This window comes from Mercenaria mercenaria, chromosome 7 (genome assembly GCF_021730395.1).
Source record: "Mercenaria mercenaria strain notata chromosome 7, MADL_Memer_1, whole genome shotgun sequence".
NCBI classification, from domain to species: Eukaryota; Metazoa; Mollusca; class Bivalvia; order Venerida; family Veneridae; genus Mercenaria; species Mercenaria mercenaria.
Window position 1 is genome coordinate 80,822,083 of NC_069367.1, and position 19,162 is coordinate 80,841,244.

The 19,162-nt window shown below is 33.0% G+C and overlaps 1 protein-coding gene across 2 annotated transcripts in view; it reads right to left on the reverse strand.

Annotated features, from left to right (window-relative positions):
* LOC123553862 (uncharacterized) overlaps positions 1-19,162 on the reverse strand; it is a 44,380-nt gene that overhangs the window by 12,410 nt on the left and 12,808 nt on the right. The window contains exons 4-9 of one of the 2 annotated variants that reach the window (XM_045343559.2): positions 14,209-14,255; positions 13,837-13,867; positions 12,936-12,977; positions 6,824-6,918; positions 4,153-4,224; positions 86-150 (exon numbers count right to left, since the gene is read on the reverse strand). In XM_045343559.2, the coding sequence (XP_045199494.2) occupies positions 86-150; positions 4,153-4,224; positions 6,824-6,918; positions 12,936-12,977; positions 13,837-13,867; positions 14,209-14,255 (352 nt within the window). Of the gene's footprint in view, positions 1-85; positions 151-4,152; positions 4,225-6,823; positions 6,919-12,935; positions 12,978-13,836; positions 13,868-14,070; positions 14,186-14,208; positions 14,256-19,162 lie in introns of those variants that run through there. The other variant, XM_045343560.2, reaches the window with a different exon arrangement.

Genomic DNA, 19,162 nt, shown 5'->3' on the forward strand with positions numbered 1-19,162 from the left:
TTAAACAGTAAACTGTTTTATCGCAGATTCTATTGTACAAAAGTGCCAAAGGCATACATGTATAAAGAGATCATGCAATTATTACCTTGAACAGCCAACCGTTGCTCTCTTCTTTCCGACAGAATTGGAAGTGGATGTCTGTGCACAAAGCTGTCGATATAAATACAAATGTACCTGATTAATTAAATGTATTTTGAACCTTTATTATCGATCTCATTTTAATAAGAAACACGTTATTTTTATTAAGACAGGAGGCAACATAAACATAAGGCATTTCGCCTCGCTTGAAGTGATTTTTCAACAAGTATCTGTAAGTTTTTAACCTTTAAATTATTAACAATAAATAACTGCATATTTCTATATATGTATTTATAATATTTATAATACATTGGCAACAACTTGTTAATTTTCAGTTTTAATCTAGAAAAGTTGATAAGTCGTCTAATGACCTATAACTTCATTGGTTTAACTCTCTCTCTCTCTCTCCCTCTCTCAAAACAATATATAGGAGTCGATTTAATGTATATTCCGATGAGATGTAAGCAACACATACATCTGCGTTAGATTAAACATACATCCCTTTAATTTTTCCAAATAAGCTGCACACCAGGACCATTTAAATCCTAATCTGTTATAAAACAACGGACAAAGAACAAACGTAAATGATTAAATAAAAGTGACACGATACAAAGATGTTTATGATCACTTAGTTGTGTATAAGAAGTTGATGTGGCAGTTAGGCCTGTCAAAATGTTTTGATGGCCTCAGAAAAAACGTCCAAATGTACGCCTCTAGTAAGATGAACAAAGTTGTAAATGTATTGCAAGAATTGTATGCCCTTATTCTTTGATATCAAAACTTTTTAACATGAACAATATCTCAATCTTGTTTCTATTTAAATATAAAAATTATTGGTTTGACCTCACGTATTCCGAACTAATTTTGACCCTAAAAACGGTATTTGTACTGTCGTTGTATTCCTCATTCACACTGGCCATAGCTTTATCAGATCAAGTGGTTCCAACGTTGTTTGAGCGGTGAATTTTACGCCGATCAGATGGAGAAATATGGCTGATACTACAAATTTCCGGTATTGTAAGTAAGGTTTTAAGGAATTTGTACCCGTTAAATAACGAATCAAATGAAAACGATGGGTGCACATGGAGCGCAAATGTGTCTATGTTTTAGCACATATGTCCGTTTAGCTGAGATTTGTGCCGTTTATTCAAACACTTCTGTACAGTCCGGCATGGGAAGGAGATTTTTGACAGTTTTTACAATATCGCATCAAATATAGTGTTAATCGAGAACAAGTGACTGTTAAAACACTTTTTATATAAAGGGCTACCTCTTAAAACAAAGCGTGTGTATTTCCATAGAATTATTTAGGGTTATTTCTGAAAAATCGGGCGAAAACCTAAAGCAACGCCGTTTCGAGTGGGTCGCTGTGCAACGCAATCAAGTGGATACCGTTCTGTGTCTTACTTGCGAAGTCTTATCCGTCTTAAAAACAGTCATTAAAGCCTAACAATGAATAAATTTAATGAGTTTTATAGCATTATAATGATCTCGCCATTGCTAATATATTGTGCATCGAACAGTATCAATAAGTAAAATATAGTAATAGTTCGCAAAAACAAGAACCAGTTCACGGATATCTATCTCCTCCGTGAATGGTACTGAACAGCATACCAAATTCGGGTTGACTCTTTAAATCAGTATAGTTACAGTTGGGTACTTTTTAGTCCCTTAAAACCAATACATTGCGATTTCATTACTAATTTGTTGTGCATTTAAGCTGTTCATACAAAATAAAATAAAAATTTGGTCTATGATAAAAGTATTGATCAGTTGTTTGTACAAGTGGATACCGTTCTGTGTCGTACTTGCAAAGTCTTGTCCGTCTTAAAAGCAGTCATTAAAGCCTATCAATGAATAAATGTAGTGAGTTCTATAGCATTATAATGATCCCGCCATTTCTAATATATTGTACTCTTACATTTTTATGTTAGCTTAACATTTAACATATTTTTGTGGACATTGCCAAAAAACATCAACACAAAAACATAAAGCAAGGATGAACATCGAACAATATCATTAAGTAAATAATAGTAATAGTTCGTAAAAACAAGAACTATTTCACGGATATTTTTCTCCTCCTTGAATGGTACTGAATTGTATACTAAAAGCGGATTGACTCTTTAAATCAGTATAGTTACAACTGATTACTTTTTACTCCCTTAGAACCAATACATTGCGATTTCATTACTGATTTGTTGTGCATTTAAGCAAAAAAAAAAAAAAAAAAAAAATTAGAAAAAAAATTGGTCCATGATAAAAGTATTGATCAGTTGTTTGTATATACTAGTATTTTCATTCATATTGTTGGTGTAGCGTTCATTTATTTTTAGGGAGATAAATCACAGAGAACGTTAAAACTGACTGAGGGAAAAGACAATATTTTATTTGTCCTCCATAAAACAGAAACGACGTAATAAACCTCTATGGTCCTGTTCAAAAATGAAAATACAAATGAAATACAGACACCAATGAAAGAAAATAAACGGACTCGCAATGTATTGGTTTTAAGGGACTAAAAAGTACCCAACTGTAACTATACTGATTTAAAGAGTCAACCCGAATTTGGTATGCTGTTCAGTACCATTCATGGAGGAGATAGATATCCGTGAACTGGTTCTTGTTTTTACGAATTATTACTATATTTTACTTAATGATACTGTTCAATGTACAAAATATTAGAAATTGCGGGGTCATTATAATGCTTTAAAACTTATTAAATTTATTCATTGTTAGGCTTTAATGACTGTTTTCAAGACGGATAAGACTTCGCAAGTAAGACACAGAACGGTATCCACTTGATTGCGTTGCATAGCGACCCACTCGAAACGGCGTTGCATTAGGTTTTCGCCCGATTTTTCAGAAATAACCCTAAATAATTCTATGGAAATACACACGCTTTGTTTTAAGAGATAACCCTTTATATTAAAGTGTTTTAACAGTTACTTGTTCCCGATTAACACTATATTTGATGCGATATTGTCAAAAACTGTCAAAAATCTCCTTCCCATGCCGGACTGTACAGAAGTGTTTGAACAAACGGCACAAATCTCAGCTAAATAAACATATGTGCTAAAACAAAGACACATTTGCGCTCCAGGTGCACCCATCGTTTTCATTTGATCAGTTATTAAACAGGCAGAAATTCCTTAAAACCATACTTACAATACCGGAAATTTGTAGTATCAGCCATATTTCTCCATCTGATCGGCGTAAAATTCACCGCTCAAACAACGTTGGAACCACTTGATCTGATAAAGGTATGGCCAGTGTGTCATTTGTATAATTGATTTTGTGTTCAAAGATACAGTACAGCGACATAGACTTCAAATCTCGGTCGATTTAATTTTAGGACAACCAATAATGACATAATGTGGAACTGTTTCCAAGAAGCTACATGTCAATTTTATTAAGTCAACTTATATCTGAAATTTTAAAGCACTTATGTTTCAAATAATATGTTACAATCACGAAGAAGGACAAATGTACGGCTTTGTATTATTACTGACAATATAGGAAATATATTTGGTGTTCCAGTAGTGTAATAATATAATACAGACGTTCATCGTTTGTCATAGATTTACAACACGCTTCATCCCACTGTTATATATTCGATTTATTTCGAGTATATTTTATTGTTCTTGGTATCATGTTTGTTATATGATTAAAAAAGTGATGATATGTTTTATATTGCATCGCTTTTGTAGTAGAAGCCGCATTTAGCTTTTACTTTTTGACGTTGTAAAGTTGTCGCGTAAACAATAGCAGTGGTGTTCGACTTATTTCGAATTGTTACAGGTTCATATTACGTTGTATTACATATATACAATAAAGTCACTAAAAAAGATATCAATTCTGTTTTGCTTTATTTATGCATGTGATTTGTACCTGATAAATAACACATGTAAACACATGTAAACTGAAATACACATTTTAGTAAAACATGAAACTTTTCAAGTTATGAAATACATAAATAATTAAAATAACACTTTTAGTTCTCTTTTGTTCCCATGATCTCAAGTATTCAAATCAAACTACAGCACAATTCTAAAAAACTACTAAGAATCCACTTACATTTTTAGACCTACAACCTCCATTGAACTCCACTGTATGCTGGTCTGTGAAAATCTGTTCTAAATAACAATCCTTGAAAGAGAAAAAATGTGGATTAAAGGACTTAACAACTACGTGACAAATACGGACTGATTTAATAATACTTTTTATTTTGTTTAACTTATGACAAAATTATGGTAGAAATTACCAAAAGTAAACAAAATATTGGCCTTTTGTCAAACTATGGCAACAGCAACAACAACAACAAAAAAAATTAATAAAAGCCATTATGACCATTGAATGGGAATTAAATTCTAAATGTTTAAATTAAAATGGCTTACTATCAGTAAATGATAGCACGCAATTTTAACGTGTATTTACTATTTTTGTTTATTTACCCTTTCAATCAGGCGTGACTGTAGGTGCAGATAGCATTCTGTTCGAAGGCAGGGCCTAGTTACCACATTTCTGTTTAGATGGTAACGAGGCTATGCCGAGTTACTGCGTAAATAGTTACATTCCGGCCAGATATTTCTATCCGAAACTACAACCAGTAAAAACATTCCTCTTTGTAAACCGTCTCTAACAAATACTAGTTAAAATAAAATTAAATAAACGGTTTTCATTATAGCCTTATTATCCTATAGCAGCCGTAAACAGAAAATACGGCATGACGTTTCAGAAAAGCAACGACGGTTTTTGCCTTCACCGTAAAGTTATGCATGTTGCGTAAAATAACATTTAACAACCAACAATAAACTATAAAGAACAACCAGTAACCACCAAAGTACTCCATTATCATCCAATTTTATATAACCAGAGGGTCATGATAAACCTGGATCGCTCACCTGAGTAATTGGGCCTACATTCTCTAGAGGGGTAACAGGCTTTTCCTTTGTTATGCCCGCATGACCTAATTTTGACCCTATATTACCCACATTCCATCAAGGCGTAATGATCATCAAGATAAACATTCTGACCAAGTTTCAAAAAGATTGGATCATAAATGTTGTCTTTATAGTGTTAACAAGTTTTCCATGTGATTTGATCACGAGACCTAGTTTTGACCCCACATGATCCAGACATAAGGATTATCATGATAAACATTCTGATCAGCGTTCATGAAGGTAGGGTCTTACATGTGACCTCTAGAATGTTAACAAGCGTTCTTTTGATTTTAGTGGGTGACCTAGGTTTTGACTCACAAACTTGGAATCATCAAGATAAACATCCTGAAGGAGTTTCATGAACAAAAAGTCATACATGTGGAGTGTTAAAAAGCTTTTACTTTGATTTGAGCAAGATTTGATTTGAGCAAGAGACCTAGTTTTTGAATCCACATCACCCAGATTCAAACTTGGCCTTAGAATCATCAAGATAAACATTCTTAACAAGTTTCTTCAAGTAAATAAGCATCAACTTACAAAAAATGAAATAATAGCAAAAGACACATGCTTGATATATTATGCATGTTGTTAACATTGTATTTGTATTATGAAAACGTTATCATTGTCTGTATGAAGTACATAAAGGGGAAAAAATAAATAAAAACATTTTCATGAGAATAGGATCTACAATGTAAAAAATCTTTTCCTTTGATTTGAGCGAGTAAACTAGTTTTTAACTCAACATGACCCATTTTCAAACTTGGCTTTTTAAACATCAAGATAGAAATTCTGACAAAGATTCAAGAAGATGTGGCCTCTAGAGTGTAAACAAGTTTTTCGTTTGATTGGAGCGGGAGACCTAGTTTATTACCCAGTTTCGAACTTAGTCTAGGAACCATCAAGATTAACAATCTGACCAAACACATATAGATAGGGTCGTCATAAAAGTGACCTCTAGTGTTAACAAGCTTTTCCTTTGATCTGATCGAGTGAACTAGTTTCTGACACTTCTAATCTAAACTAGAGGTCATCAAGACAAACATTCTCATAAATTCTCATAAGTTTCAAATTTAAAATATGGTCCCTAGAATGTTAACAAGATTTCCTTTGATCTGGCATAGTGACCTAGTTTTTTAATCCCACATGACCGAGATACAAACCTGACATAAATATCATCAAGATACATATGCTGACCAAGTTTTGATGCAGACAGAGTCATACAAATTGCCACTAGAGTGTAAACAAGCTTTTTCTTTGATTTGACCGGGTGACTTTTACACCCCACATGACCCAGATACAAACTTGACCATCAAGACAAACATTTTGTCCGATTCTCATGAGTTTCAATTTTTAGCTTTGGATTCTTGGAGTGTTAACAAGATTTTCCTTTCGAAGACAAAGACATTCCGACTACGTTTCATAAAGATTGGGTCACTACTTTTGCCTCTAGAGTATTAACAAGGCAAATGTTGACAGAAAACAATTGGTCGTATAAGCTCAGGTGAGCTCATGTGAACTAAAATGCACCATGTTTCAATTACATAAATGTAGTTCAATATATGTCTGATATCCTACACTCGGGTTTCCAGAATCGAAAATAATTTCAATAATTGAAAATAACGATTTCTTTATCAGTGGTAGAAATAAAATGCAGATAATTAGTAAACTATTAAGCAATTGTAATTCTGCTGCCAGTATGTTAAAATGTCACCTCCTCAACCACCACTGATAGGATTTAAATCCGACGTTTATGCCATACAAATACACGAAAATAAACCCTCTAAACATTAACAACCTTTAATTACCTCGAGAGTCGCGTCACAGGCTGCTAAATGGTTACAGTCAGAAAGGTCACTTGCCCTTGTACAAGAACGACAACGCAGTAGGGTTTGTGAATAACCTGCAATAATACATGTGACAATTAAACACATATTATTTTTCCGTATATACCACGCTTGCAGCGCCAACACGTTAAGTTGCTGCATACTCATTATCATTTTAAATGATTTTTTGAGAAACAATACACGCATAAAGTCTTCAGTGACCAAGAACTTTGCAATCACACAGCAATTATTTACACTAATCTTTCTCGTCGAGACAATTGTAGAAAATATCAGCAAAATAAGTAACATATTGTGCCGTCGTAGAAGTTTGATCAAGATAAATATCATTCTGATGCGATGACAAAGCCGCAGCTTTTGCTTACTCGGTCCAGGCCGGCTTTACTGAAAAAAATTACATCGGAGACTGCTACATTTCGTGCATTTAATTTCAACACAGCTTCCCTGATTGTAACATTGTTAAACCTTTTACCATATGAATCTATGACGCTTTTAATAAAAACATCCCTTTTTTACAGAACAAAATATAAGTATACGGAATAGAGTTACTTTTGACAGATAATACGTATTTCCATGGAAACTACCTGTGCCTACCTTGTCAGTTTTTTTTGTATTGTTAAGGAAATCTTTGCCTCAGATGTGATAACGATTTTAAAACTAATTTAAGTGTTAATATAATAGGGTTATCAAAACATAAGCTCGATCTGTAAACTCAAAACAAACAAACAATCAAATTAACAGGATTACCGTTATAATCAAACATGGGTATTGTATTCTTTTAAAGCTTAATAGCAATTTAAAGACATATCGGTGATAAGATGCAACAAAAGGTGCCTTATGAGTAGTTATTTATAAATTTATACGGAATTTGTTATCATGAAGCACAGTATAAAGAAAAATTATGGAGACTAATGTTTAGAGATACACCTTCAATTGCAGAAAAGAAATGATAGAAGGAAGAAAATGAAATGTTTGCTTTGTTCCAGTTATGACAACACGGCCACTTGTCCCTGATTTCCTTCTGAAGTTAGTTGCATTTTATTACGGAAAGTTCATCATCTCATTTCGTTGTAAATACAGGATTAATAAATAATCATGGATGTAAATAGCTGTGTTGTTATGGGTGTGAGGTCGAATTAAGTCAAACACACTTACTGTTGATGTCAAGTTTGAATGAATGTAGTTTATCTGTAATTATGAAAAATTAAGGCGACTATCATAACAAATTGCGTTGAATTAAACAGTTCTGTTAAATATCCACTAGCATAGTTGCTTATTACAATGTATATGTTAATCTGAATCTGATCAAGTTCGAATGGCTAAACTATACGCGTAAATTACACATCAACAGGATTCTTTTATATGAAGTATAGAAAATTGCTTGTGCCGACACTGACTTTTTTACTGTTCCATTAATTATTTCTAATGATTCTATGTACTAATTTAAAGCAGAATTTGGTAAATGTATTCCCTAATTGTATGCTATATTTCTTGTAACTAACTTTCGGAAAAATCGTATTTCAAATTCAACACGACAAGAATAGTAAAAAATAACAGTTGACAAGTCGACACATGTAAAAATGTATTGTAAGTAAGGAGGGTGGGGTATAAATTAAACTAGTAAAATGGATAAAATATATTTTTGTCTTACAAAATGTATGTATAAACTTAAAGAATGACACAGCAGCTTTTTCCATTATATAATATCTGATATTCAAAGCGTTTCTATTGACCTCTTTAGACATTGTTTAGCAGTATTATTTTCATAATCGGTTGCCATATTGAAGACGTCATTTCCGGATCAGATCGCAGCCCCCAATAGAGATACATGTATATTATTTTTGTCTTAGACCAAGGAATATTTTGGTATATGTGGCTATATTTCTCAGTTATTTCGAGCGGGGTTACAAACGACAGTGCATTAACTTATTGATCAGGTAATTTCATCAAAATTTTAATAATCTTCTCAAAAATATTCTAAGGCAATTTATTGTATTTCGTGTAAGTTAAAGGATTAGCTGTTTAATCTCCAGTTCGTTTATCTCTGTCTTTTCAAGTACAATATTTATCCAGGTTTGAAGTATATGACCCTCTAAAGGTTTTTGTAGATTGAAAGAAGAAGGAAAATACAGATATTTAACACTTTTCAGTGTATTTTGGTTTCACTGTTATTTTCAGGAGTCTGAGTAGTAGATAATTTTACTACGCGCGTTAACTTCCTAATATAAACTTAAAATATATATGCCGTTGGGTTCGTGTCTCCATGGTAACGCATTTTCTCCCATGTTAATATAACTATGTATGATGACGGGTTTTTCGACGGCTTCAGTGCCATTATGTTAATGACCAACATGGAATATTAGGGTCATGTTATTAGCAGAATACAAAACACTTTACATGGCACCCTATTTGTCTTAACGTTTAAAGTAGCCATGGCAACAGAGATGTTTAAAATATCTTATATCTTGCTTTTTATCATAATTTCTTCGAAACACTGTCATAATAGTTTATATGTTTAATATATTACTAAAACAAGTTGAAGCATATCAAAAAATCCTTCTAGGGCAAATCTATATAAATTTATAATGAAATCTGTATAAATGTAGAATGACCATCTTGTAAAATTTTGGTTGCAATGTCGGTTTTAAATATCGTGCATCAGTGTGTGGTACCCCAGGATGGGACGCAAAGACAAAACCATTCTTCCTTCATGACATATATTCGTTTTTTTTTCTGTTTAACATAATTATGTAGTGATTTGATGCGCTAACAGTCTACGTCCTCGAACACAGCAAACTTGGTGGTCATTGATCATGTAATTCATGGCTATAATTTAGTAGCATCTGTCCAAAATCTCGAGAGTGTGACATTCGGGATTGATGCGTGATTTGTTTGCGCACAATGAGAGGGTCGCAATGGGTTTTGTTTTCACATATTAAACATGCATTTGAAGGTAACGACGTATGTCAACCTTTTTGACAAATGACATGCTTGGTCTGTTTCAACAACTACACTTTTCCATCCTCGGGTTAAGTAATATGTGATCCGCAGAACGCGTTCAGCCAGAAAGTCGTTTCAGTTAGGAAAGAATAATTTTAACGTCAGAGGTCACGGAGTTTGATTGGCCAGCTTGTAATGACAACAGCTTTCGACGTCATTTGCTCAGTCAAGTGTGACTTACCGAATCTAAGTGTTCCTTCTCAAGAGAGAAGGAACAATAACAAATAAGTACAACTACTGTTGACTCCTTTTTCATTGTATCAATTACATTTCATTGTTTTAATTATAGTTGAATTGCTGTAAATGATAGGATTTGCATTTATGCACGATTTGGATTAATTACAGTGATACCTGGATCCCAGCATCACATAATATGTTATATACAATAGTAAAAGGGAACCAACTATTTGTTAGAGCAAGTACTCGTTGTAAAGTACTATGTTCGAATTAGAACCAATCAGAAACAAGTTCTATAAATAGTACCAATCACAGTTTACTTCTGCTAAGGTAAAAATAGGTAAATGAATTAAAAAACAAATCAATCTGTATCCAGCGATAGATGTAGACACATCGAGGATTTAATTGATAATTTACCCCAGTATCTTGATGAAAAATTTATTGCAACTGGGATAAATGTTTAAAAAGAAGACGTTTGCCATTCATAGACTAAAGAGACGTTGCTAACTTTTAACAAGGTTTTAAGCTATAGGGCCAGTGCATACCTATAGACGATAGCAAATATAGGCTGAGCATCGGAAAGCTGAGTCAGAATGTTTGGTAATCTACTTAGAAAGTAGGAGAGTCCCAGCTTTTAGACAAGGTTCAGCGTGATAGGCAAAGTATGGTCAAGACATCGGAGTTTTACATATAAGATAGCTGAGAGCTATATGTAATGACATTCCAAGAGTCAGGGCAAATATATTGAGTTGCAGCTTCAATTAAGAGTACATAGGATGAGCATCTATGAAATAGGACTCGTATGTTGTTGATTCAAAGACATTGTCTGACGTAAAAAGACCAATCAAGTATAGTATCTCCAGCCTATAGAAGTTTGAGCAGATTCACCTTAATTGAAAATTGTTAGTTTGAAACATCAAGCGATTTTTCTGATCTTAGAAACTATTTAGCTCCTAACTGAAATCAATTACGAAACATTGGTACACGAATCATTTAGGCAAGGTAGCCAGAGAGAAAAAAATTAAATATTTGGTCTCGCAGGCTATATGTTTTAACAAAGGGCATTCTACATCATTTGTCAGCTAGTCTAAGATATAGTCACGTTAGCGATTGAACCTGTTTCATTGTTCAAGATACTAAAGGCGTAGGCACTTACCTGGGGTCTTATAAATCGATTCCTGTTCCTGACAAAAATATTAAAACATACTAAAAAAATATTTTTCTCGTTTAATATAGCTTCAAAATATTTTCTTTCTATACATCTTTAAGCTTAAAACATTTACAGCAGTACCCCTCGTCTGACATGTCTATGGTAAGATATCTGTGCTTGGAATTATTATTCTTATGGAGAATGTTGAAATACAGATAAAAATCTAAAGTTGTGTTCCTTAAATCGACCAGTGCCAACGCCTTTGAATTTTATATTTAGATATATAGGTTGCGGGATTCGTTTCCATAGTAACGTTCATCTTATTCTAGGAATCACTATAGTCTATTTAAGAAATAATAAGTTCCAAAGTGTGGTTTATCGTAGAAAAACTCGTGTTTCGCTTAAGAACGAAAAACTCGGGTTATTCTGCGACAAACCACACTTGGGAACTTGTTATTTCGCTTCTAACACGACATACTATTATCAACAGTGTTAGGAAAAATGGAAACTACTTTTTACGATCGTGCTACGCACCTGTATCGGATGACGTCATTGCACGCGAGTGGTTTATTGCAGAATAACCCGAGATAGATTTTGCTCTACATGTATGTAGGCTATTTGCTGGTTGTGTTAGAATGAAATTAAAACAATTTTAGAGCAAATTATAGTACTTAAGTACCAAATTATCAATGGAAACAGAAAAATAGATATGACAAATCAAACTGCCCATTTCTGATTTGAAAAGATGTACCCCTATCAGCATTTTTTATTAGTTCATTAGTCGATCGTACAGTGGATTTTATGTAGTACATAAAAACATAAGGTTCTTTAAATATGATTTATTTAATTCAAAGCCCGAACTTATCCTGAATTAGCTAATACATAAAATCTCTCTCTCTCTCTCTCTCTCTCTCTCTCTCTCTCTCTCTCTCTCTCTCTCTCTCTCTCTTTCTTTAGATGCAAATTTAAGAAGTATAATCTATCTATCATAAATTAATTTATCAATAGTTTAAAAGTAGTCTTTCAAATATAAAATAGATTTAATAATGATAATAATTTCGAATTGTCAATGCCAAAATTGAAAGACACCCATGATTTTACAGCTTTGTTCAGAAGCTAAGTCGCTCAGCAGCTAAAGGTTGCATAGCTGGTGCTCTCCCCTCGTACAGTCTTTCACAGAGACAAGTGTTATATAGCAAAATCGTGAAACTGCTGGCAATTTCTCATGCCATTTATAGTAGATTCTAATAAGATATATTTAAGGAAAATCAGGCGGTAACATTTTATAATTATGATAGATATCAGCACGCCGAATAGATAAAACTGTGGCATTTCTCATACTTTATCTAAACTTGCTGCATACTTTATCTAAACTTGCTGCCTTAATGTCGCTTTTACTATAGTCAAGCTTTTTAAAGAAAATGAATATGATTTCAGGTTTAGAAGTTAGATTAATTAACTAAAACTCCATTGAATAATTACCATAACGATACAGTCGTAATATCATAAATGGCAGTAATAAATTAACCTTTCACCTAGCTATATTCCCAATAACACCAGTCACCATCATCCATGTTTTTTATCTTTTTTTACATTCCGCATAACTTATTAAAATAAGGGCTGTCGCTAATGTTGTTAAAACTTGTAGCCTGACCCATTCGCACTATATATATGTATACATATGTATTGTTTTCATTCATGTTTCTAATAGTTGCAATAAAATATTATTAAACTAAAAAAGAAACTTACCAACTGCCATATAGGTTGCAATAAGAAAGGATGTCAAAAAATCTGTAAATATAAAAAAATTATGCAACATTGCAGAAGTGACAATTGTCTGTTAGGTTTATCAAATATCAAATAAACAAATTTGTATTAATCAAGATTTCTTTATTTGTATGCTTTTCAGTGAAATACTTTAGTATATCAGAGAAACAAAATTGACATTTTCACTATTTTAAGCAGTGAAATAGATCTCTCATACTATTCATTCGTACAGAATAGCCCATGAATGGGAAATAATAGGAACGGAAATTCCTTGCAAAAAAAAAAACAACACTTCATAAAAGATTACTTTAGATGTACACCAACATGAAAGACATCCGTTCCATCGTAATAAAATGCAAAAGAAATCTGGAAACGTCATAAAAAACAAAGACAAATATCAAACAGGGAATGCCAGGTACCAAAAACGAAGCCTCCCCAAAACGAAACCCACAGCACGCAGACGCGCACACCACAAACACACACACACACACACACATACACATACACGCATACACACACACAAAGCCAACACATTAGGACAAAACGAACAAACAAAGGAACACAGTGGGGCACTGCCTTGGAACGGTCAGTGGCAAAAACACCACTGGGGGGCTTAAACCGGTTTAAGGTGCGCATCCAACCTCACTCTTACCCCCACCATATTCCAAATGTAAATAAAAGTAATAAAACTATTTTACAGTTTTTCAACACAAATATCGTGATGTCACGACAGTCATGACCTAATGAACATGGTGGTGTGTGAGTAAATTGATATAATTTAAAAAAATTAGGTAAAAATATATATAGTTTGCAGTTAGTTCAAAGCAAATTTTACGAAACAAATATCTAAGACATGTGTTTAATTTTAACAAAATAAGCTCACCTGCTCTCATTTTGTGTCCTGTAAAAGCTGTCTGTAACAAAAATGTAATATATCAGTATGAGCGTTTGTGCTAAAACTGACAGTGCATAAAATAGTTAAATGTATTATCTGCATTGAGCTTGGAGCAGTTTTATAAGATGAATCGAACCTGTTAGTTATATTACTGCAATAACTATGGCATTAGTTTGGGTTGTGTACAGTCATCTTCTCTCAACGTACTGAAGTGATGCTTACCGTTTTGTCTTCGTTATATTTTTCAATACTAGTTCTGTTATAACTGTCGTTGTTACCTTCAGTATTAGTTTTACAGTTTTGCATTAACGTCAGCCGTTTGCAGCTGAATTCGTTTACACGTGGTTTTAAGAAACTCACCTCACGTCCTGTTAGTTCACTGTCTTTTGTCCGACTGATAAGACAACCTTTAATAGACACAAAGTTCACATGTCCTGCGGTTCTCATACAATTTTATTTGATATCCTGTCAAATCATATACTAGTGTGCATGAACGCCAGATCGCTGTTAATAGATAATATTTTACGCAGCCTGACAATTATGTCACAGTTCTACACGTCGAAACATGTTCTAGAATGGGGTACATGATATATACATTAAAGAAACTTAAATCGAATATTACACGAAAAGTGTTTAAAACGCAATATACATCTGTATCTGCAGTTATGTAAGTGAGTATTTTGTGATCGATCTTTTTGGAGCTGAGTGTATTTACACAAGACATAAATGAATAAACATTGCAACAGTTTTGAATTTTTTTAACTAGTGGTTCTCTGTGTGATCAGAAGACATTTCTGATAGAAACATATATTCAACAGTCTTGTTTAATGAGGATATGATATGCGACAGGGTAACGAAATATCAAACGTCTACTATATATCAGGACCCAAACCTTTGTCCAAAGTTCTTAATAAATCACTCCTTCCGTATGACTGTCTGTCTGTTCGTCTGTCCGTGTAATGACAATTTATTGCTAGTGTATAGACTTGACTTTGAACCTTTTCAGATTTTTTGGTAGTGCAATACATTTAACAGTAAACAGAAGTCTATATCACATCTTCAAGGAGAGGTCTTACCAAAAATTCTTTTTTATTTTTACTTAGTATACATATACCCTTTAACACTGTTGTATGCGCGACAACCGTTTTTCAAGATCGAGGTCGGGAAGGGTCAAAAGTGTGTTGAAACCTTGAACTTTATTCTCCGGGTCATAAGTTTATTATTTTATCTAGATTTATTTAAACACTGTAAGTAAATATCACAAAACTGTTGAGTTCGGTGCAGATAATCTGTTCACCTATACCCCCGGTATTCAAAGTCAATGTCAGAACGAATCAAAAGGTCTTTAAATATTTCACTTTCTTCTTCGGAATATACCTTACATATCCTTATTTAATTTTCTTCAAACCCGGTAGAGGTATTTATTCCAACATTGAAGTATGCATAGTACATTTATGTCCTGCTGTCATTAAGTTCAAGGTCATGAGAGGTTGTAAGGATCGTACATTCGTGACACGGCCATACCTTTATTTTCTATATATAAAGTGAATGTTTTAAGTGGTCTGAATTATCAAAGGTATTGTGTTGTCCCTCACAATATTCTAGCATTTCATTGACCAAATGATGACTAATTATATTCACTGGTGGACCAGTAGATTTTCATTACAGGTATTTGCAAATCAAATACATCAATATCTTATCAGGCTTGCGTTTTAATGGTCAGACGTATACATTGGAAAATGAAACTGAAATACGTAATAATACCTTAAAAATTGAAAGTTTACTAGTACTTACAATGATGAAATTATAGAATGTCATTGTAAGCCCCTTATAGAGCTAAATGACAATGAAAAAAATGCCTTATCTCTTATCAGGATCTACTTTGTAAATGATCTACTTCTTCGAGACCTACATGTCTATAAGCATGGCTTAAATTAATGAAAAATTGCTTATTGAATATGAACAAGACAAATCCTATACTTTGCAGATGTATGATTAGGTCGAAGAATGATCAATATAGGCAAGATCCATTATTTTATCTGTAGGCAAGATTTATGATAATTAAAACAGGTAGACTCCATACATATATAAGCACATATATGTAAAGGGCTTATATGTATAAGAGGTGTAGAAACATGCGATTTTGTCACACTTGTGAAACTTTAGTTTTTATGTACTGAACAACCAGATTAATGTTTCGGACAATTTCAGTAAAAAAAAATATTGCTGTGATTGTTTTTCATGAATATGGTATATATCTGACCGATGAGATAGAAAATTGTCGCACTTCGAATATTTATGAAAAGATTTCTCCGATATACCTTTTTTATTCCAAAAATGCTAATTGTTGAAAACTAATCAAATTAATAACAAGAAATATCTTTAAAAATGATGGTCGGCGAATTGTAATAAGGAAAGAAGTTTATGAATTTTTCATCTAACATTCATCTTTCATCTAACATGTTTCAAATTGCAAAACTAAACACCGCACTTTAACAATTTAAATGGTTCTCTTTTAATTTTTCGCAAAGGTTTCTAAGGTTGCAATTTTGTTTCGTTTATCCTTAGACGAATAATTACAGCAATAGTTTGATGAAGATTCATGAAGCGGTTCATGAGAAGAGGTCATTAAACGTGTTTATATTTTTAGCTAAATTGGTCCCTGTCCCCATTTGTAACAAAATAACAGGAGACCTTACGATATTGTTACACATCGAGTTTTATAAAAATCCATTACATTTTAGTGGTTAATGCGAAGAAAGGCATATCTACTTTTAGCTATAGTGGTCCCTAATAGGGCCCAAGTTCCTATATAAATAAATTTGGAAGAGGACCTTATAATGATGCTCCAGACCAAAGGCATTTCTAGTTTTAGCTCTAGCAGCCCCTAAATGGGGTCAAATGACCCAGCTGAACAAAATTGGCTGCGGGCCTAATAAAGATGCTACAAATCAAGTTTGATTAGAATACATGAGAAAAAATCAATTAAAGGATTTTTTTATTTATTATTTTTATTTATTTCTAAAATAGGCCAACTGATCCCGCTTTAACAAATGAATATTCGCTATTCATGAATCTTTGAGCAATGACGTCACACCTATAAAAAAGTGAAGGTCAAGCAAAACATACAATTGTAATTATTTCAATATTTCTATTTCATAAGCAAAGTTTGACCGTAGTCATATCACATAGATAAACTGTATGCAGCGTACCTTCACTTCAGTGTAATGAGATTCAGTCATTATATAGCATTTATATAATGAAACAGATTTCAACTGAGTTCAATATTTGCATACCATACTAAAGAAAAATATTCATATATAATAAATCAGTTAAATAATTTATAACAAATATACCAAAGCAAAAAAGTACTCATTTTAATATGCAATCTGAATAAGTCACAAAAGCAAGAAACCTTTTCATATACAGACGACAATTGTAACAAGGAAAATCTTTTAAAAAGCACTTCTCTACATAAAAGACTCTTATTCACAACCTTATTCATGTGATACGCAGACCGTATTTAGCTCTTTCTTTAATTTGATATATGTTGGTATTTGAACAGGTTTTTATCTTATTTATTAAACTCACTTATCATTTTGAGATATATCAATATTCTTGCTAAATATACTGAGCCAAAGTTAGCTTTAAAACTGTGAACAGCGTCGTTTAGGATAAACGCTTTGTCTACATTTCACTCAGCGTAGCACAATCAACAGAGTGAAAGAAATTGACACTCTCGTCCAATCAGACAGTGTTGCATAAATCTTCCATTTTGATAAATTATCTATAATGCGTTATCAAGTAGTTTGATTTGCAAACTGAAGTCAGGTGGCATAAGTAACGAAAACGAATTTAGACGGCGTCGCCGAAAAAACTAAATCATCCTTTACGTGAGAGTAACTGATTATATTTCACTTGCACATTATTTCATCAACTCGCTTAAGGACGCTCGCTACAGTTTCTTTTTTTTTCTTCTCAATAATAGATTTTGATGAAATGTTTTGTATTAAAAGATCATGTTATGATGTATTGAAAAATGAAATAAAAATACTGGGTCACCAGCTTTGTTTCAATATAATTTGCCTCTAGATATGGTGATATTTTTAACATTTTTCAAAATTTCTATAATCCTAAAATATGTTTCAGTAAAGTACAATAATCAGCATAAATATGATATCTAAGCATTTTTATAACGGAAAACAATATATCTATTTGAAACATGCTCAGAGAAATCAAAAGAAAATGATTTTGTAAAGAAAGGAATACTTGTTCAGCAGACCCAAGGGCTCTTTTTGCATATTTTTGTCAATTTTAAGTTGGTACTTCTGCTATTTTATCGAGTTTCACATAATAGAATTTAATCAAACTTTGCACATACATTTGGTTATGTCCACCTAATCTAAAACAAAAAGAAAATTGACAGGTCACCGTATTAGATTTCGCTTAAATCAAATTACAACGAGGTGGGATGTGGCGGGCATTTATACAACGCAGGTTGGTACGAAATACTCTTTCAGTGTTTGAGCAAATGACTTAGAGATATATTAAATTATCAAACGGCAGATTTCTTAATAAGCGGATTTTAAGGTGTTTCTGAAGCATTTTGATGTCATAGAACGATGAAAGTTTCCGCCTTTCTCCGATCAAAACCTATAGTTTACGAATACGGATGTACGGTATGGGTACGGTACTGGATTAGAAACAGCTGTGACTCAATGCAGAGTTGGAGCGCCGGTATAAATTACAGACTCCAGTATATGTCGGATTATAGCAATTTGAACTAAAAGTACTTTAAATGTATATATTTTGTAAACACGGTGATACTTACCCTAAACTTTAGTAAGTATATTATACATATTATACATTAAATGCATGCGAACATACAATAATTTGCGAATTTTTGCCGTACGCGACGTTAGATAATCACTTCCGGGCATGCGCAGAAGACCGCTCCAGCTCTGCTATGAGCTACATCAATTCGAAACACAACCAAATTGGAACGGTGTTGGGGTAAATATCGACCCGTCCGGAAAAAACAGTAGCGAGCGCCTTTAAATCAATAACCTCCTCTATTTATACAGTTATGTACAGTTTCACATACACGGCATACATTTCAGGTGAAATAACATGTCGCTTACAGATTCAAGACCCACTGCTTCAAAAATGCGACCATAGTGGTACATAAAACCAACCGTCAGTAAATTGATTTTAGAATGTCCCAATGTAAAAATATTTGATAGATGGAGGCGATGTGTCGCGTACAAAACCCATTTCAACTGCTAAATTATCAAGTTCATCCTTTGTGAGTTAG